The sequence below is a fragment of the Peromyscus leucopus genome, chromosome 4, assembly GCF_004664715.2.
Source record: "Peromyscus leucopus breed LL Stock chromosome 4, UCI_PerLeu_2.1, whole genome shotgun sequence".
Lineage (NCBI taxonomy): Eukaryota > Metazoa > Chordata > Mammalia > Rodentia > Cricetidae > Peromyscus > Peromyscus leucopus.
In genome coordinates, this window is record NC_051066.1 from 5,095,049 (window position 1) to 5,110,752 (window position 15,704).

General features: G+C 45.9%; 1 protein-coding gene across 2 annotated transcripts in view; it reads left to right on the plus strand.

The window, feature by feature from the left end:
* Pbx3 (PBX homeobox 3) overlaps window positions 1-10,662 on the plus strand; it is a 193,375-nt gene extending 182,713 nt beyond the window's left edge. The window contains exons 6-9 of one of the 2 annotated variants that reach the window (XM_028886055.2): window positions 3,630-3,795; window positions 5,343-5,455; window positions 6,266-6,355; window positions 9,157-10,662. In XM_028886055.2, coding sequence (XP_028741888.1) covers window positions 3,630-3,795; window positions 5,343-5,455; window positions 6,266-6,355; window positions 9,157-9,249 — 462 coding nt within the window. In that variant the 3' untranslated portion in view covers window positions 9,250-10,662. The remainder of the gene's footprint in view (window positions 1-3,629; window positions 3,796-5,342; window positions 5,456-6,265; window positions 6,356-9,156) is intronic. The other variant, XM_028886057.2, reaches the window with a different exon arrangement.
* Window positions 10,663-15,704: the final 5,042 nt, after the last annotated feature.

Sequence of the window (15,704 nt, forward strand, 5' to 3'; positions counted from 1 at the left end):
GTCAAGGAAACACTGCCCACAGTAGCTGCAGATGAGTGGCCATTAATTTTAATTGCCTTGATATTAAAGATTAAGAAGTATTGGGACTGGCAGAATGGAAACGATCTGATGTCAAGCAAACCCACTTGCGAAAGCTTCCCCAGGCTGCTGGTGATATTAAAATTTTACTGTGAGAATTAAATAAACCTTTATTAGTGATGACTGTTGTTTGATTGGTCCAGGGGTGTGCATAAACAGAGGATTCTTACATATCCAGAGATGAGGCCTTCCATGGTAGAGATTCCTCAATTATGAAACTGTTAATAAAGCTGTAATCTGATTTTCTAGGCTAGGTTTCATTAATGTATTATAGCTTCTCTGATTGTCAAGGTAATATTAACTACAAAGTACTGAATCCAACAGAGAATTGTTGAGAAGGAGAGAATTCTAAGATGGGCCTTTGTTGCTAAATTCAGAGTTGGGGAATTTTCATTAATTATTCTTAAGAAATACCAAATTCCCCCTTAACCAGGACTGTTTCCCTTTGCACTATAAGCAATATATTCAATACTTAACTCTTTCTAAGGCCTAACAGGTCAACTCAGGAAAGCCAGAGGGCTGTTCTGTATGAAAGCAGGCATGTGCATGCCAGCTGGAGATGCACTTCCTGAGCTGAGGCTGCAAACTGTGGAAGGTGAGGTAGATTCCAAGAGGATTTGTTTTAACAAGCAGTATCAGAACCTGAACCTTTGGGTGCTGTTTCTATCCTTATTCTTTGGAGGTTATGATTGGTTGGTTGGTTGGTTGGTTGGTTGGTTGGTTGGTTGGATGGATGATTGGTTAGTTGGCTTTTGGATTTGTGGCCAGCCTTCTCTCCCTCCCTCCCTCGCTCCCTCCCTATCTCTGTGTCTTCCTTTCTTTCTTCCAGACAGGGTCTCATGTATTGAAGGATGGCCTTGAACTTGATATGTAGCCAAGGATAACCTTGAACTTACAATCTTCTTGCCTCTACCTCCAGAATGCAGGGATTGTAGGTATGCACCACCATGCCTGGTTTGTGTGGTGCTATGGATGAAACCCAGGGCTCTGTGTATGCCAGGCAAGCACTCAACCAAAATTACACCCCAGAACCATTTTTCTGATTTTAGAATGAAATAATTTGGGGCTGGAGAGATGACTTAGTAGTTTAGAGCTCTTGTTGCTCTTGTGGAGAACCCAGGTTCAATTCCTAGTGCCCACATCGGTGGCTCAAATTCTGGAACTCTAACTCCTGTTCTAGGGGATCTGATACTGGTCTTCTTAAGCTCCTGCACACATGTGGTACACATAAACATATACAGGTATACCTACCTACCTACATACACATAAATTAATTTTTAGAATGACATAGTTCTGCTGTAGGAAGGGATTATAAGGCTCATGGATGCTGATTCTTCCTGAATAGAAATCTCTGTTAAGCCTCTGTCTCCTGCTTCAGACCCGAGCCCTGCACGGGCATTATGTCTTTTTTCCCCTCTCCTCCAAGCTCCAGCTTATCTGGCCAGACTCTGTGCCTGTTTCTTCTTCAGAGTCTGCCCGCCAGGCCATCCCTGTGCACACCTGGTGCAGGCCTGCACTGTAGGAAGAACAGGGAGAGAGGTTAGGTCCTTTGGGCCAAGCAGAAGGACATCATTTCATGAATTTCTCGTCAAAAATAAGTCCAGTGAGTGCATGAGAAGAAGAGCCAGATTTTTTTTTTTCTTTTAGTTCAGAATAAAGTATTATGTCCACTCAGGACTATCCAAGGATGGAATCAGGGACTGCTGTTGCCATCACACCTGAGGGTGGGGATTGTAGGAACATGAAGAGGAAAGAGGGGAAGAACCTGCTCTTCCTCTTAAACTAGGTGTGCTGGAGGTTATTGCAGGTTTATGGGGATCTACACAGAGATCTAAAATTCTTCATAGAAGTTAGGAATAGAGAGAGACCTCAGAGTCATCCACATAGAGAGGATCACTGAAGGCTTGGAATATGGATGAAGAGATAGAGAAGAGGCCCAAGAAGTGATCCTTGGAGGACACACACACACACACACACACACACACACACACATACACATACACACACACACACAGAAGCAGGTGTTGGAAGAGAAGGGAACAGAATATGGAAGAACCATGGAAAGAACAAGCTCTGGCAGGACAGGACGGCAGACATTGCTGAGAGGCTGAACACTGGGCTGAGGACAGCTGAATGATCTGGGCAACTACCTTGTTCTCAAGACTTGACAGAAACAGCCAGATGGTGTAGATCTCTAATATTTTGATTTGGGGTGGGTTTTTCCCTATTTCTGTCTGGGGAGCCTGTGCTGTAGCATGGATCCTCAAAAGTGTGCTCATGTGTGCATGTGTGCATGTGTATATGTGTGTACTCAGTGCTCCTAGTGCAGCATATGGGCAGCAGAGAGGCCAGTGCTGTCTCCCTCTCGGGGCTCCCCTGCCAAGGCTTTCTAGCCTTCTCCAGAATGGCGAGTGCCATCAGTTGAAGAATGAGAGCACCATTTCCAAAGCAATTAAAGACTTGGCAGAGGTGGTCGGCAGGGCTGCCCACTGCAGAAAATTGGGTTGGAGGGCTCTGAACTGCATCCCAATCCTTGTTTCTGCTAAGGCCCCTGAGGAGCTCTTATGGATAATACCTAGGGTAGAACAATGGCCCTGATACCACACCAGCAGTTCCTCTGCTAGATTAGTAGGCAGTTCCTGGGAATATTTTTAAATTATCACTTTAACAAAAGAGAGGCAAACTCCTAGATACAGCATTGGGCATACCTTCTTATATATGGCTATGTGACTTTTAGCGTCTTTACATAGCTCAAGTGCAGGCGCCTGGACACACAGTGTGAGTCTGAGCACTGAGTATTGGGATACAGTTTTGCTGTCTGTAAGCTATGATGAAATCTGACTTAGGCCAACATCCTCTTTTGAAATTGTAATGTCTGATATAAGTGGTTGAAAAAGAAAGAAAAAGAAAAACTATGTATTCTACTTGATGTAACCAGCCATTTCTCTGCGTTTGCATTTGACCTCATTGAGATGCCTTGAGTTTTCAAGTTGAGGCTTCCCACACAGTCACTGGCAGGGCCTGAGCAGCCATCTTGGCAGACATGCAGTGTCTTCCAAGGCAGGAGACAAAGGGATTTTTCATCCATTATTAATTGATGTCCCTCTTCAGCAGACCAAACATGATTCTACTATATAGCTGCTAAAATTGTCCCAGGTCTACAAAAGAACAATGAGTCATTCTTCTTCAAGTGTGCTTCATGATACCTGATTTAACAAATGCGTCCGTTCAGTAGCTTTTCAGCGTTTTTTAGTAGTCTCATTGCTATGTGCGATGACATAGTGGATGTTTTTATGAGCAATGGTCCCAGCCATTTTAGTGTCCCCATGGCCAGTTCCAGGGAGCACTGCTCTTCCAATAGAGTACAGAGGCTATGCCAAAGTGGAACGCGGCCCCTAAAATTGTTGTGCACTCTCCATATGGTGTGAAATGGCAGGCAGGGCACTGTGTCACCCAGAGGCTCCCCTTGTTACCCCATAGTAAGGACAGGAAGTTTGGCTTTTTCTTTGTGACTCTCTACCCTTTCCATTCCATGTTCCTGTACTTGGTAGGTGTCCAACTGGTTTGGCAACAAACGAATCAGGTACAAGAAGAACATCGGCAAATTCCAAGAGGAGGCCAATCTCTACGCTGCGAAGACAGCCGTGACAGCCGCACATGCCGTGGCTGCGGCCGTGCAGAACAACCAGACCAACTCGCCCACCACGCCCAACTCCGGTGCGTATGTGGCACACAGCCAGACAGGCTTCTGCCTCAGTGCCCTACCCCATAGACCATGAGCTGCAGCCTCACTGAGTGCACAGTGGTGCTTAAGGAGAGGCTGGTGTTCCCTTGAAGGCTTGTTGTGGATAGGTTCCATGCGGGTACCCACTGTTCTCAGTGAATGCTGCCTGCTCCTGGTAGATTCCGGAATCTTTACACTTAATCATGGTCTTCAGATAGGCAAAGCTCTGTCACACACTGTTTTGTGTATCACCTTAGGGTCCTTGGTAGTCTGCCAGAGTGAGTCAGCAGGTGGGAATGTGTGCTGGTTGCTGATGTTGGGAACTTGGCTGCAGGCTCTAGGTGCAGCCTCTGCCTGTGCCCATGTAGCCTGCTGGACTTACATGTAAAGACATGGTATTGAATTCATACATGCATTACCGTGTGTGTGTGTACACATGTGTGCATATGTGTACATGCGTGCATGTGTGTGACAGTGGGGATTGAACCCAGGGCTTTGCATACACAAAGCTCAGTCCTTTGCCACTCATTTATATAACTAGCCCTTAATTTTTATTTTATTTTGTCTCTTTGATATAGTCTCAAAGTTGTCCAGAATGGCCTTGAACTCCATCTGGCTTCAATCTTATGATTCCTCTGCCTCAGCTGAGTAGCTGGGATTCCATGTGTGTACCACCACAGCTGGCTATAAATACACTACTTTGACAGAACATTCTGTTGAAATTTTATGTGGCATTCATGATGGAGTTAGAAGAAATGTCTTTATTTTTTTAAATTTTATTTATTATTATGTTTTAATTTCACATGCATTGATGTTTTACCAGCATATATACCTGTGTGAAGGTGTTAGATCCTTTGGAAGTGGAGTTACAGACAGTTGTGAGCTGCCATGTGGGTACTGGGAATTGAACTCAGGTCCTCTGGAAGAACAGCCAGTGCTCTTAACTGCTGAGCCATCTCTCCAGCCCCCCCCCCCCCCAATGACTTTAAATTACAGAGAACTTGACTGTCAGTAAAAGGTGCAGCCAGCCCCAGCAGATGGGTTTGAAGCTTGGAGGCTTTCTAGGGAGGTTTTAAAATACATATTTAAAGGTCCAGAAGAAGGGTGTTTGTTTTCTCACACTCCCATCATTTCTAGTGGCCATGGACACTAGTGAATGGAATGGTAGAGTTACTACGGATAGGAAAGAGCATGAGGAAAATGTGTCTTCTCCAGGGAATTCTCCACCATGACAGCAACATTGAAGAGCTTGTTTAGTGACTAAGTCTGGAGAGAAATGGAAACAAGGAGAAGGCTAGGGCCAGCTCCTGGATGCTTTTCTGTCTACTTTGATTTGTCTCTGATTTTTCATTTGGGTTTGCCCTCCATAAGGTTTTTCCTGTGTGTAATGTGAGTGGCAGGGCCTTCTAGAGCTCAAGTTAATGCTCTGTCCTTCTAGAGCTGGAAATGCCTCTCTATCTCTTTTCCTTTCCTCTAGGTCTTTGGGGATTGTGTGTGTGTAGCTCTCTGTTATTCAGCTACTTAACTCTTTCCTTTCCAGGTTCTTCTGGTTCTTTTAACCTCCCAAATTCTGGGGACATGTTCATGAACATGCAGAGTCTGAATGGGGATTCTTACCAAGGGTCCCAAGTCGGAGCCAATGTGCAATCACAGGTAGGAGAAATGCCCTAGCTGGGGCCTTTCTGGCAGGGTAGGGTTTGGGCTCAAAACTCCCCACTCTGACCCGTGGAAGTGGTCTGCACATCCATGCAGACCCTGTGCTGGGTACATCCAAACGGGACACATTTGCCCACCTCTTAATTCAATGAGAAGTCAAGTGGACAATGCCTTTGATGATTCTAAGCTGATGAACTTTGTGAATGCATTCGGCTCTGGCTTGAGCTCATGGAGATGGCGGGGGGTTTGGGGGTCTTTGTTATGACAGAACAGAAGATTGTGTGTGCCTGAGAGGGAGGGGGTGGAAAGAGAGGGAGAAAAAAAGAATGAACAAGAGAACACAGTGCTCTTTTATTTCTGCATTTTTACAAGTCAGGAAACTGAAACCTGAATTCTTAAAGTAGATTCCAGGTTCAACCCCTTTCTTGTCCTCTTAACTGAGAACAAGTGCTCTTAGTCTTATGTATTGGTGGTAGGAATGGGTATGTGTCAGGGTGGAGAGATTGATTCAGCATTCATTATCTGTGAGTAGATTTTCACCCACAGCCACACATATTTGCTTGCTGTAGATGGAAAGTCTGCATTACTATGAAGATGCTATTGTTTGGCTGGTGTGAAAAACAAAGGTGTGTGAGTTTAAATATGCAAGGAATCTTTGAAATCCCTCCAGTCACATTTGATTGATAAATTTGTCTTTCGTTGAAGATGCTCCACCCTTGTGGCACACATAATTCAAATTGTTCCCTTTTGTAAGTGATGGTGTTTTAATAGATCGAGGTGATGAATTCTGTTCTGTCTCACTTCTAGGTGGATACCCTCCGTCATGTTATCAATCAGACGGGAGGCTACAGTGATGGCCTTGGAGCAAACTCACTGTACAGTCCACATAACTTAAACGTGAGTACCCTGGGGAGCCGGCTGTGGGAATGAACAAGTTAAGAGTCACTGGATGTGGCTCCACATCTTGTTGCAATTGGAGATGGCAGTATCCTTGCTATAGTTTCATTTTATGAACCTCAGAGCTGTCCTTTGAAGCTCTCACAGATGCCCAAAAGGGGCTGGTATCCCATCATCAGTGGGGACTTAAGTACCAGCCCATTAAGGTGCCATTTTCCAGCAGCCATGCTGTGTTCAGGAGATGGTGGGATACAGATCGTTTATCTTCGAATCAAGCAGCAGGAGAATTCCCCAGCACAGAGCAGGTGAAGGTGATAACCTTGGAGACCCAGCATATCAGCAACCATGCTAAACAAAGAACTCCATTCTTTGGGCAGCTGACTGGGCCGTGGGCCTGGGGTGCAAAATGTGACCTGTGAGTTTAATGGCCTCTCCGCTTTAATGATAGAGTAACCTTTGCTACTGATTCACAGACTTTCCCTTGCCTCCTACCCTGACATGGATGGGAAATAGCAAACACACAGCTCTGGAAAGGAGGTGTCAGGAGCACCCTGTTCTGGGACTCATGTTAGCCGAAAGGAGGAGAATGGCCTCCCTTTTAGGACCTTCATTTCCTCTAGGAGTAAATATTAATGACTTAAAAAGTGATTGAGGATGTTCAATTGTAAAGGAAAAAAAGGACCATTAAATACTCAAATCTTTTACATTTGAAATGTCAAATCTTTCTTTTTGGGTTTATAAATAACTCATAATAACCCACAACAAGCCATATAAAAAGCCTTTTAGTTGCATTTCTCCTTTTTCATTTAAGTGTTTTGAAATGCTTCAGAGAATGTGCGATATCCTTATCAACATGATAAAATATGAAGCCGTGATTGCCTGCAGCATTTTACAGACATGAATTCCATCTTCACTGATGAGGCTTGATAAGACGCTGTTGTATAATACAGTGCATAATCTCAAACCACCAGAGTAAGGATTAATTTATTTTGGAAAAAAAAAAAAAAAGAATGCTCGTTGACAACCTCTCCTGCAGCTGCCAGGCAGGGGAGAAATATTGTATATTTGTTGTTTATAAATTTGGATAAAAGAGGACGGATGTTTACTTCAGATGGGATCTCTTTAGGCTTGGATCTGTGTAAGGCTTATTCTTTTCCTAAGGAGACTCTCATACCTGAGGGGAAACAGCTTACCTTCTAGATAGGGACACACATGGGCGTCGCACCACACAACCTGAAGTGACTGAAGCTTTCAAAAACAGTGCAAGGCTTATTATGTCATCTTATTCCCTTTTCTACCCGGAATTTGATATCTCAAGCTGCAAATTATTTTTTTCATCTAGAGTACCAGCTCTGTAGGTTGCCTACCCACCCCACATCCTTGGTCCTAGAGCAGTGGTTCTCAACCTGTGTGTCGCAACCCCCTTGAGGTCAAATGACACTTTCACAGGAGTCACATATCAGACATCCTACATATCAGATATTTACATTATGACTCATAATATTAGCAGAATTACAGTTCTGAAGTAGCGATGAAAATAATTTTACGATTGGGAGTCACACAGCATGCGGAACAATGTTAAAGGGTCGAAGCAGTAGGGAGGTTGAGAACCACTGTCCTAGAGAAATGAAATGGGCTTTAAATGCAGTACTATGGAGCAAAACAGAAGACTCGGAGCCCTTTAAAGACAGCATGGGCTTGGGATGTGGCTCCATGACAGAGAGCTTGCTTAGCATGCTCAAGGCCCCGGGTTCCAGACCCAGTGCTAGGAAGCAACAGTGATCACACACACACACAACACTGCCCTGCTCAGAAGACCTTCAGATGGACTCTGGAGAAATTACAGATGGACAGGAGGGAGGCGAGAACTGAGGCCCTATGTAGCGTGGGGTGTGGGGCGAGGCAGTGTAGAAGCCCAGGTTGGCTGGAGCCTCAGGGACTGGGTGTCAGGCAGCTCGCCCTTGCCTTCTCTCCAGAAAGGCCTGCCCCGTCAGTTCTGCTCAGTGTTCCCCAACTCACAAGCACAGCACCTCCCTCTTCTTGACTGACATAAAAATACATAGCGACAAGCTGTCTGCCACAGCAGAAATCTGATCAGACATTGATTTCAGCAATTGCCTCTATAGGGCGAGACATGAGGCAAATTTGTTTCTGAGTACTGTGAGTGCTGGTGCAGGTCTGAGGCAGGAAGGGCCAGCGGCTCGTGCAGGGCAGCAGCACCATCCCAACTAGGGCTCCACTTGCAGATAATTGGAAAACCGATTTGAATAGCATGTGCCCTCCACAGTTCATACATTTTCATTCTGGAAGATCCTATTTGGAGGGAAATTCTGGCCTTCATTTTCCAAGGGTTACATTAGCTGGCTTTCAGGCGTGGATGCGAGAAGTGTGGCACTTTTTCCATGGGAATAATGATGAAGCTGGCTGGAGTGTCTGCTTCCTGGAACTTGAGGTTGTTCCAAGACCTCATGTTGAGCTTCTCTACTGCACCTTCCGAAAGGCTGCTTTTGAGTAGTGATTTTTACCAGCAGATCAGAGGCCAAGCTCCATGCCAGCTTGGGACGAGCTGAAGTCATCTTCACCAAGCTGATTTATCACCCAGTCTTTACTTGATGGGATGGATTTGTTTTACATACATTTAATCCCACTTTAACACATGCTTCCAACTCCTGCCAAAGTGGGTTCAGAAAATGCATTTTGCTAATGCATCTTTGCTCTTGTGTTGTCGTCTGGGTGTTTTAAATTGGGGAGTGGAATTAATATGTAGACGTGCACCCACTGAACTGTGCCTCTCCTTTCAGGCTAATGGAGGCTGGCAGGACGCAACAACTCCATCTTCTGTGACTTCTCCTACGGAAGGCCCGGGCAGCGTGCACTCGGATACCTCTAACTAATCCCCAGGGCTTTCCCAGCTGACATGCCTTGATGAGCGCATTCAGAGCAATAGGAGAAGGAAAGCGTTTTGTAACCCACCACCTACAGCTTTACTGTAAACCCTGTCTTCTTCGAGAACTCGGGAAACCTGTTTTTTAAGGAATCATTATCATTTGTATTTAAACTTAAGACACACGTGTAAAAGAAAGCACTTTATCCAATTAGGCCAAGATGTAACATTGTTGACAGTTCTGTGACTGTTTCCTCGTAATTTATTCTCTATCTTTCACATTAATGGTTCCACAGTTGCCAGTTGCTTGGCCTTAAGGGTAAGAAGTTCCATCTATACTGGACCCCAATTATAGAGTAGGCAAGGTTCACCGTGCCTGAGCTGAACCCTTGCAGGTTTTCATGTAGACTCTCACTGTTGTCCACATGTCATCAATGGGCTGGGAGGGGAGGCAGTGTCTGCCTGTCTCTCCTGTGAAAGGTGTGTTTCAGAACTCCCCGCGTCATATTGTGTTGCCATCTCTTACGTTGTGATTAGGTCTAAGACCGGTAGCCTCCTTTCTCCCTCTGAAGCACCAGAGCCCAGAGTCTGCGCTGATGAGACCGCGGAGCCAGATTGCCCTGCTACTGAGGTGAAAACAAGACCTGTCTGGGTTTGACCACGTGCACCGGCCGGGTGCTGCACAGACTTATCAAGGTGTGCTCATCCTCTGGGCAGCCTGGAAAGGCCCTGCTCTCGGGAGTGCTGTATATAGTGTAGCAAAAGAGTATTTATACATCCCACCAATCAAAACACAGCTTTATTACCTCATGCGAACTCATACAAACCAATAGAATCCCAACATGTTCTGTAGCTTAGAGCGCTCACTTACTACCTCTGAACAATACTCACGCTGTAGTTTGTCTCTTTCTTATCTTTTTGCATCTTGTAATTAATTCTTTGTTTCCCTTCACAAACTGTAATGTACATTGTACTCTTTTAAAAGAAAACTCAGGGTTGCATTTGCAACCCTTAAAAAGCCGAGATCGGCAACATTGGGTCTGACTCTTAACACAGGATCAGCCAAGCTGTTGTAAATACTGAGAAGCGTTTTGAATGTCCTTCATCTTGTTACTAATCCATACAGAAAAAAAAAAAAAGAAAAAAAGAAGAAGAAGAAAAAAGGCGGTTCTTGTGATGCGTTCAGATTCAGTATTCAGCACTGTACATTTCACCCTGTGTGGCGGGCCCTCTCCTCCTTTTGTATTGTATGCGATTCTGAAACTGGCTGAGTCGTGACAATAATTTGTGGCGGTGATTCTGATGTATTAAAAGCGTTCCGTGTTCCTTTCTACTGGCTCACACCCTGGATTGAGAAGTCTTCCTTGTGGTAGTTACATGTAGTTTCAAACATGAATAAACTTTGCTTTCCTGATTAAACCTGGAGGCCGCATGTGTCCCTGCTCCTTGAGCTAGCACAGGTATGGGGTGGGGGTTGGGGCCAGGTGTTTGCTGGGAACCAGGCCAGCAGATACATGGTCTGTGGAGATGGTGGTGACAGTGAAGCCGGGCTGTCGGCTGCTGTTCCTGGTGAGGCTTTGGACTGTCCCCTAGACACTGTCACATCCCTTCACTTCCCATGTTTATGGATTGAGAAGCTGAAGCACAGACCTGGACAACCCAGGGCCACCTTGACCCCAGGCCTGCTGCCCTCGGCACTTACGTTCCTCTGACCTAATGGCAACTCTGGAACTTGCTAGACTGTATTTTGAACAGCAAGAGCCTTGTCCTGTTAACTTCTTTAACTAGTTGAAGATGAGCAAAGGTTTAGAAAGAGTGGGCCTCACATGTCAATCAAAAGGAACGCCCCTCACCCTTCTCCCTATGTCTTAACATTCTCAGTTTGCAATATGTACAACTAGCTAGACATTTTTTAACAGATTGGACGTTATTCTTGTGTTACTCAGATTGTAATAAAGTCCATATATTTGCATACATGCTTGTCACTAATGTCCAAATCTTTATAATAAAAGAGGCCCATTGCAGATAATTGGCCTGTTTACTATATCTCAAGGAAATTGACTCACAGGAAATCAGATTAATGTTAATCAGTTGCAGCAAATGTCTATGATAAATACATCTGTTTTCCTATTTCAGCTGGTAGAAGCAGGCAGAACAAGGGCTGGGCCGCCGCCCCCATTAATCTTGCAGCAGTTATTCTGTACAGATAAACTTTATAAAATAGATTGCCCTCCACAGCTGTCCTCCCTCGTGTGGGTGCTCAGCCTGCCCATAGGAATCTCTCCCATGGCTAAACAATTATTTGCATGATTCAATTAGCTTGTAGGTTAGCCTTTCTTATCTTTGTACATAAAATAATCCCTGGGCTTTGTGGAAATATCACATACAGATACACACACACACACACAAATTCATCTTCCTTAGCATTCCTAGACACCCAAGGACCATCTTGGCTTTTGTCCTGGGTCACTGGAACTTACTGAGGATTTCTTGGCACTTGGCAGGATGTGGGAAGAGTCTGTGGTTATATTCTAGGGACACTGATGTGCTGGTTTAGAAGATGCTTGTGCCCCTTCTCGCTTTTTCTCTCCTCTGGGAGGGACACTGGGTGACTGCACTGGCCTTCCTGCCAGCCTCTGAGGTTTACTGGGATAGCTATAGTTTATAGGCTTGAAAAGCATGTGGGCATTGGCCCCAAGGATCTTGTGTGGATTTAGTGATGGATTTTTGGTAGATTTCAGCTGGGTAACTTTCCTGGATTAAACAGTGAGTTAGGAACAGACCCAGAGACAATGAAGTCAGTCCCACCCCACAGGAGCTGGATTCCTGGAGTCTTGCTCTGCTGGTTCTGGAAGCCAATGTTTCATGAGGTGTTGGGAAGACAGATAAGACCCATCCATGGAGCCAAAGGTAATAACAGCAGGGGGCCACTTGAACCAGCCACTGGTAGGCAAGGGGCCCTGGACAACGGTGGATGGATGAGAACATGGGTGCTTGTGCGAGAATGTATGTCCACAGATCTGGAGCCCCAGCACAGCAGCAGCTGCTCATTTCTAACAGGGTGTCATTTGCATGGAGATACCCAGGGCCTCCTGTCCCTTTTGTCTGAGTTGGAGGGACTATGTACTAGAGAAGCCCTTCTATGTGGAAAGTGATGTCAGGATTGGATTCCTAGATTTGGGGAGGGGTAAATATGTGCTGCCACATCTTAGGAAGGAACCATCCTGGACACGTGGCCTCTTTTTTTTATCATCTCTCATACCTAGGCCAGCATTGTTGACCTTCCAGCTACCACTGGTAGCAGGAACAAGAGTCTCCAGTAAATGATGGCCATCATGCCTCTAGTGTGAAGTCCTTTCTGGGATGTGGCCAGGGGTATCCTTTGCTGTCACCCTAGACCTTACCCGATTCTCCATCCATGCCTGAGTGTACGAAGGTGTGTGTGATGATGACACATTGTGTAGTAAGTACCACATGTCTGAATCACCAAGTGAAGGGACGAATGATAGAAAGAACCAGGCCGGGCCTGGCACCGTGACTAGTGACAGGCAGAGTACTTTCCTAAGGCCCCTGTAGCAGGGACTGAGCACAGGCTGGAGCACGGACCCTATGGGAACTTTCTTGGTACAGGGTCCTATGCCTGGACTCTGTGTGCTCATGATGTCTCTCCAGGTCCCTGGTTCTGCCCAGCTCTGGTCCCTGCCTCCTTGATGGTTCTGCCTTACAGCCCACCAGGCTCTTGTCCTTTACTACTGTGCGCTTTAACCAGGTAACACCACGCACATCGTGGTGCGCATCCTACACCTCAGTGTACAAGGGTCGCCAGAGCTGCTCCTCTTAAGCTGTCCATTTTCATAAGGGGAATCTAAGGCTCCAAGAAGGGATGCCACCCCACCAAGGCTGGCCAAATACAGAAACAGGTTTTAAGTCTGGGTGTGTCTGAATCCAACCTAAATTTTTTGGTTTTTGTATGTGTGTGTGGTGTGTGTATGTATGTTCACATGTGTGTGGGTGCTCATATGTACAAAGGTACATCTACACCCGTGCATGTGTATGTGTGTGAAGGTCTGAAGTTGACATCAAGTGTCTTCCTTGATTATTCTCTACCTTATTTATTGAGGCAGGGTCTCTCCCTGAAGCCTCTATGTGGGATCATGGCTGCTGTGCCTGCCTGGCTTCTTTCTATGTGAGCTCTTGGACCATGGACTTAGTCCTTACGCTTGCACAGCGATCTCTTTATCCATTGAGCAGTCTCCCTGCTCTCCAACCCCATGTCTGGTCAGTGTCTCTTTTCTGTCACATTGGGCCTGTGAGCTTTCTGGGTCTATTGACCACTGCTAAACCCAAGGTGTCAATCAAATAGAGCTAGGGAAGGGTTCCATAGGAAGTTAAGGCCAATGACAGGCCTGCAGTTTGATCCCAGGTAGTCTTGGTCCCAGTGACCTGCTCCCTGCCTGGTGAGTTGGCTGATAAGCAGGGAACTTGCTTCCAGACAGGCTCAAGTACAGAGCCAGGAGCCTGTTCCTGTAGCTGGAGTTTTCCTGTGTCCACCCGGTTCCTGAAGCCACTCAGACCCAAGTAAACACACAGAGACTTATATTACTTATAAACTGTATGGCCATGTCAGGCCTCTTGCTATCTAGTTCTTATATCTTAAATTAACCCATTTCTATTAATCTATAAGTTGCCATGTGGCTTGTGGCTTACTGGTACTTTTACATTTTGTTTCCTCTGTGTCTAGCCGGCGACTCCTGACTCCACCTTCCTCTTCCCAGAATCCTCCTCTCTGTTTGTCCCACCTATACTGTACTTCCTGCCTGGCTACTGGCCAAACAGTGTTTTATTTATTAACCAAATCTGAGCAACACATTCACAGGATACAGAGTGATATCCACAGCTTGTTCCCTCAGTCTGATGGGCACTGCCAGCCAGATCTACAGCATAGCTGTATGATTAAGAGGGCTGCAGGACCTAGCACCCAGGCAGGAATCTAGGCTCCTAAGGGACACTACCTGGGTCTGGGTCTGGCTCTGTCACATACAAGCTGTGTGTGTCCTTGAGCAAGTCACATGACCTTCCTGTGCATCAGCTTCCTTAGTGGTTATGGGCCTACCTCCTAGCATGGCATGGTCAGGCACACTAGTACTGTGCCCTGCAGATAATCCTGCTGGGTCTGGAGTCTCTGATACCCATTAGTTGTGGTGGCTTGAATAGGTATAGCCCCCATAGACTCGTGTGTTTGAATGCGTGGGCCATAGGGAATGGCATTAGGAGGTGTGGCCTTGTTGGAGGAAGAATGTCATTGTGGGAGTGGGCTTTGTGGTCTCTTATATGCTCAAGCTATGCCCAGTGTGGAATGCAGTCTCCTGCTGTCTGTGTATCAAGATGTAGAATTTGGGGCTGGAGAAATGGCTCAGGGGTTAAGAGTACTGGCTGTTCTTCCAGAGGATCTGGGTTCAATTGCCAGTACCCACATGGCAACTCACACCTGTCTGTAACTCCAGTTCCAGGGGATCTGACACCTTCACATAGACAGACATACATACAGGCAAAACACCAGTCAATGCTCATAAAATAAAAAATAATAAATTTTTAAAAAGAGTTAAAAAAAAAACTGTAGAACTCTCAGCTCCTTCTCCAGCGCCATGTCTCCCAGCATGTTGCCATACTTAAACATCTGAAACTGTAAGCCAGCCCCAATTAAATGTTTTCCTTTGTAAGAGTTGTCATAGTCATGGTATCTCTTCACAGCAAACAAAACCCTGAGACAGGTATGCACTCAAATTCCTCCTCATGTTGATCCCACACTATTGTTAAAACCCAGGCAGAGCCAGCGATGGTGGCACACACCTTTAATCTCGGGAGGCAGAAGCAGATGGATCTCTGTAAGTTCAAGGCCAGCCTGGTCTACAGAGCGAGATCCAGGACAGGCACCAAAGCTACAAAGAGAAACCCTGTCTCGAAAAAAAACAAAAACAAACAAACAAACAAACAAAAAACTAGGCAGATGCATTTTGCATCCAAGCACCACCCTGCAGGACAAAGAGCTAGGGCACCCAAGCCTGGCCGAGTTCTGCCACTCAGCAGCTGTGTGTGACCTTGGGCATGACACCTCTGAAGCCTTGGTTTCCTAGTCAAATGGTAACCCCATTCCTGCCTACCTCACAGGTAAGTAAAGACAGAGTGACCCCACATGGTGTGGTGTGTAGGATGGGGCATTTCTCCTCTCATGACTGCTCACTGGTTGGATAAAGAGGGCAGGACTGAGACACTTCCACCATGCAGTAGGGTTATCAGGAAGAGTCAGCTCCCTAGTGAGGCTCTGTGTGTGGATTGTCCTGCAGGCTGTCCCCACACCTCCAGGCTAGACCTTAGCAGAGGCCTCACCTCTGTGCCATCTCAGGAAATAATAAAAGCCTGGTTCTTTTTTTCCTGGTTAAATTTCAACAGAAAGTGTACGCATCA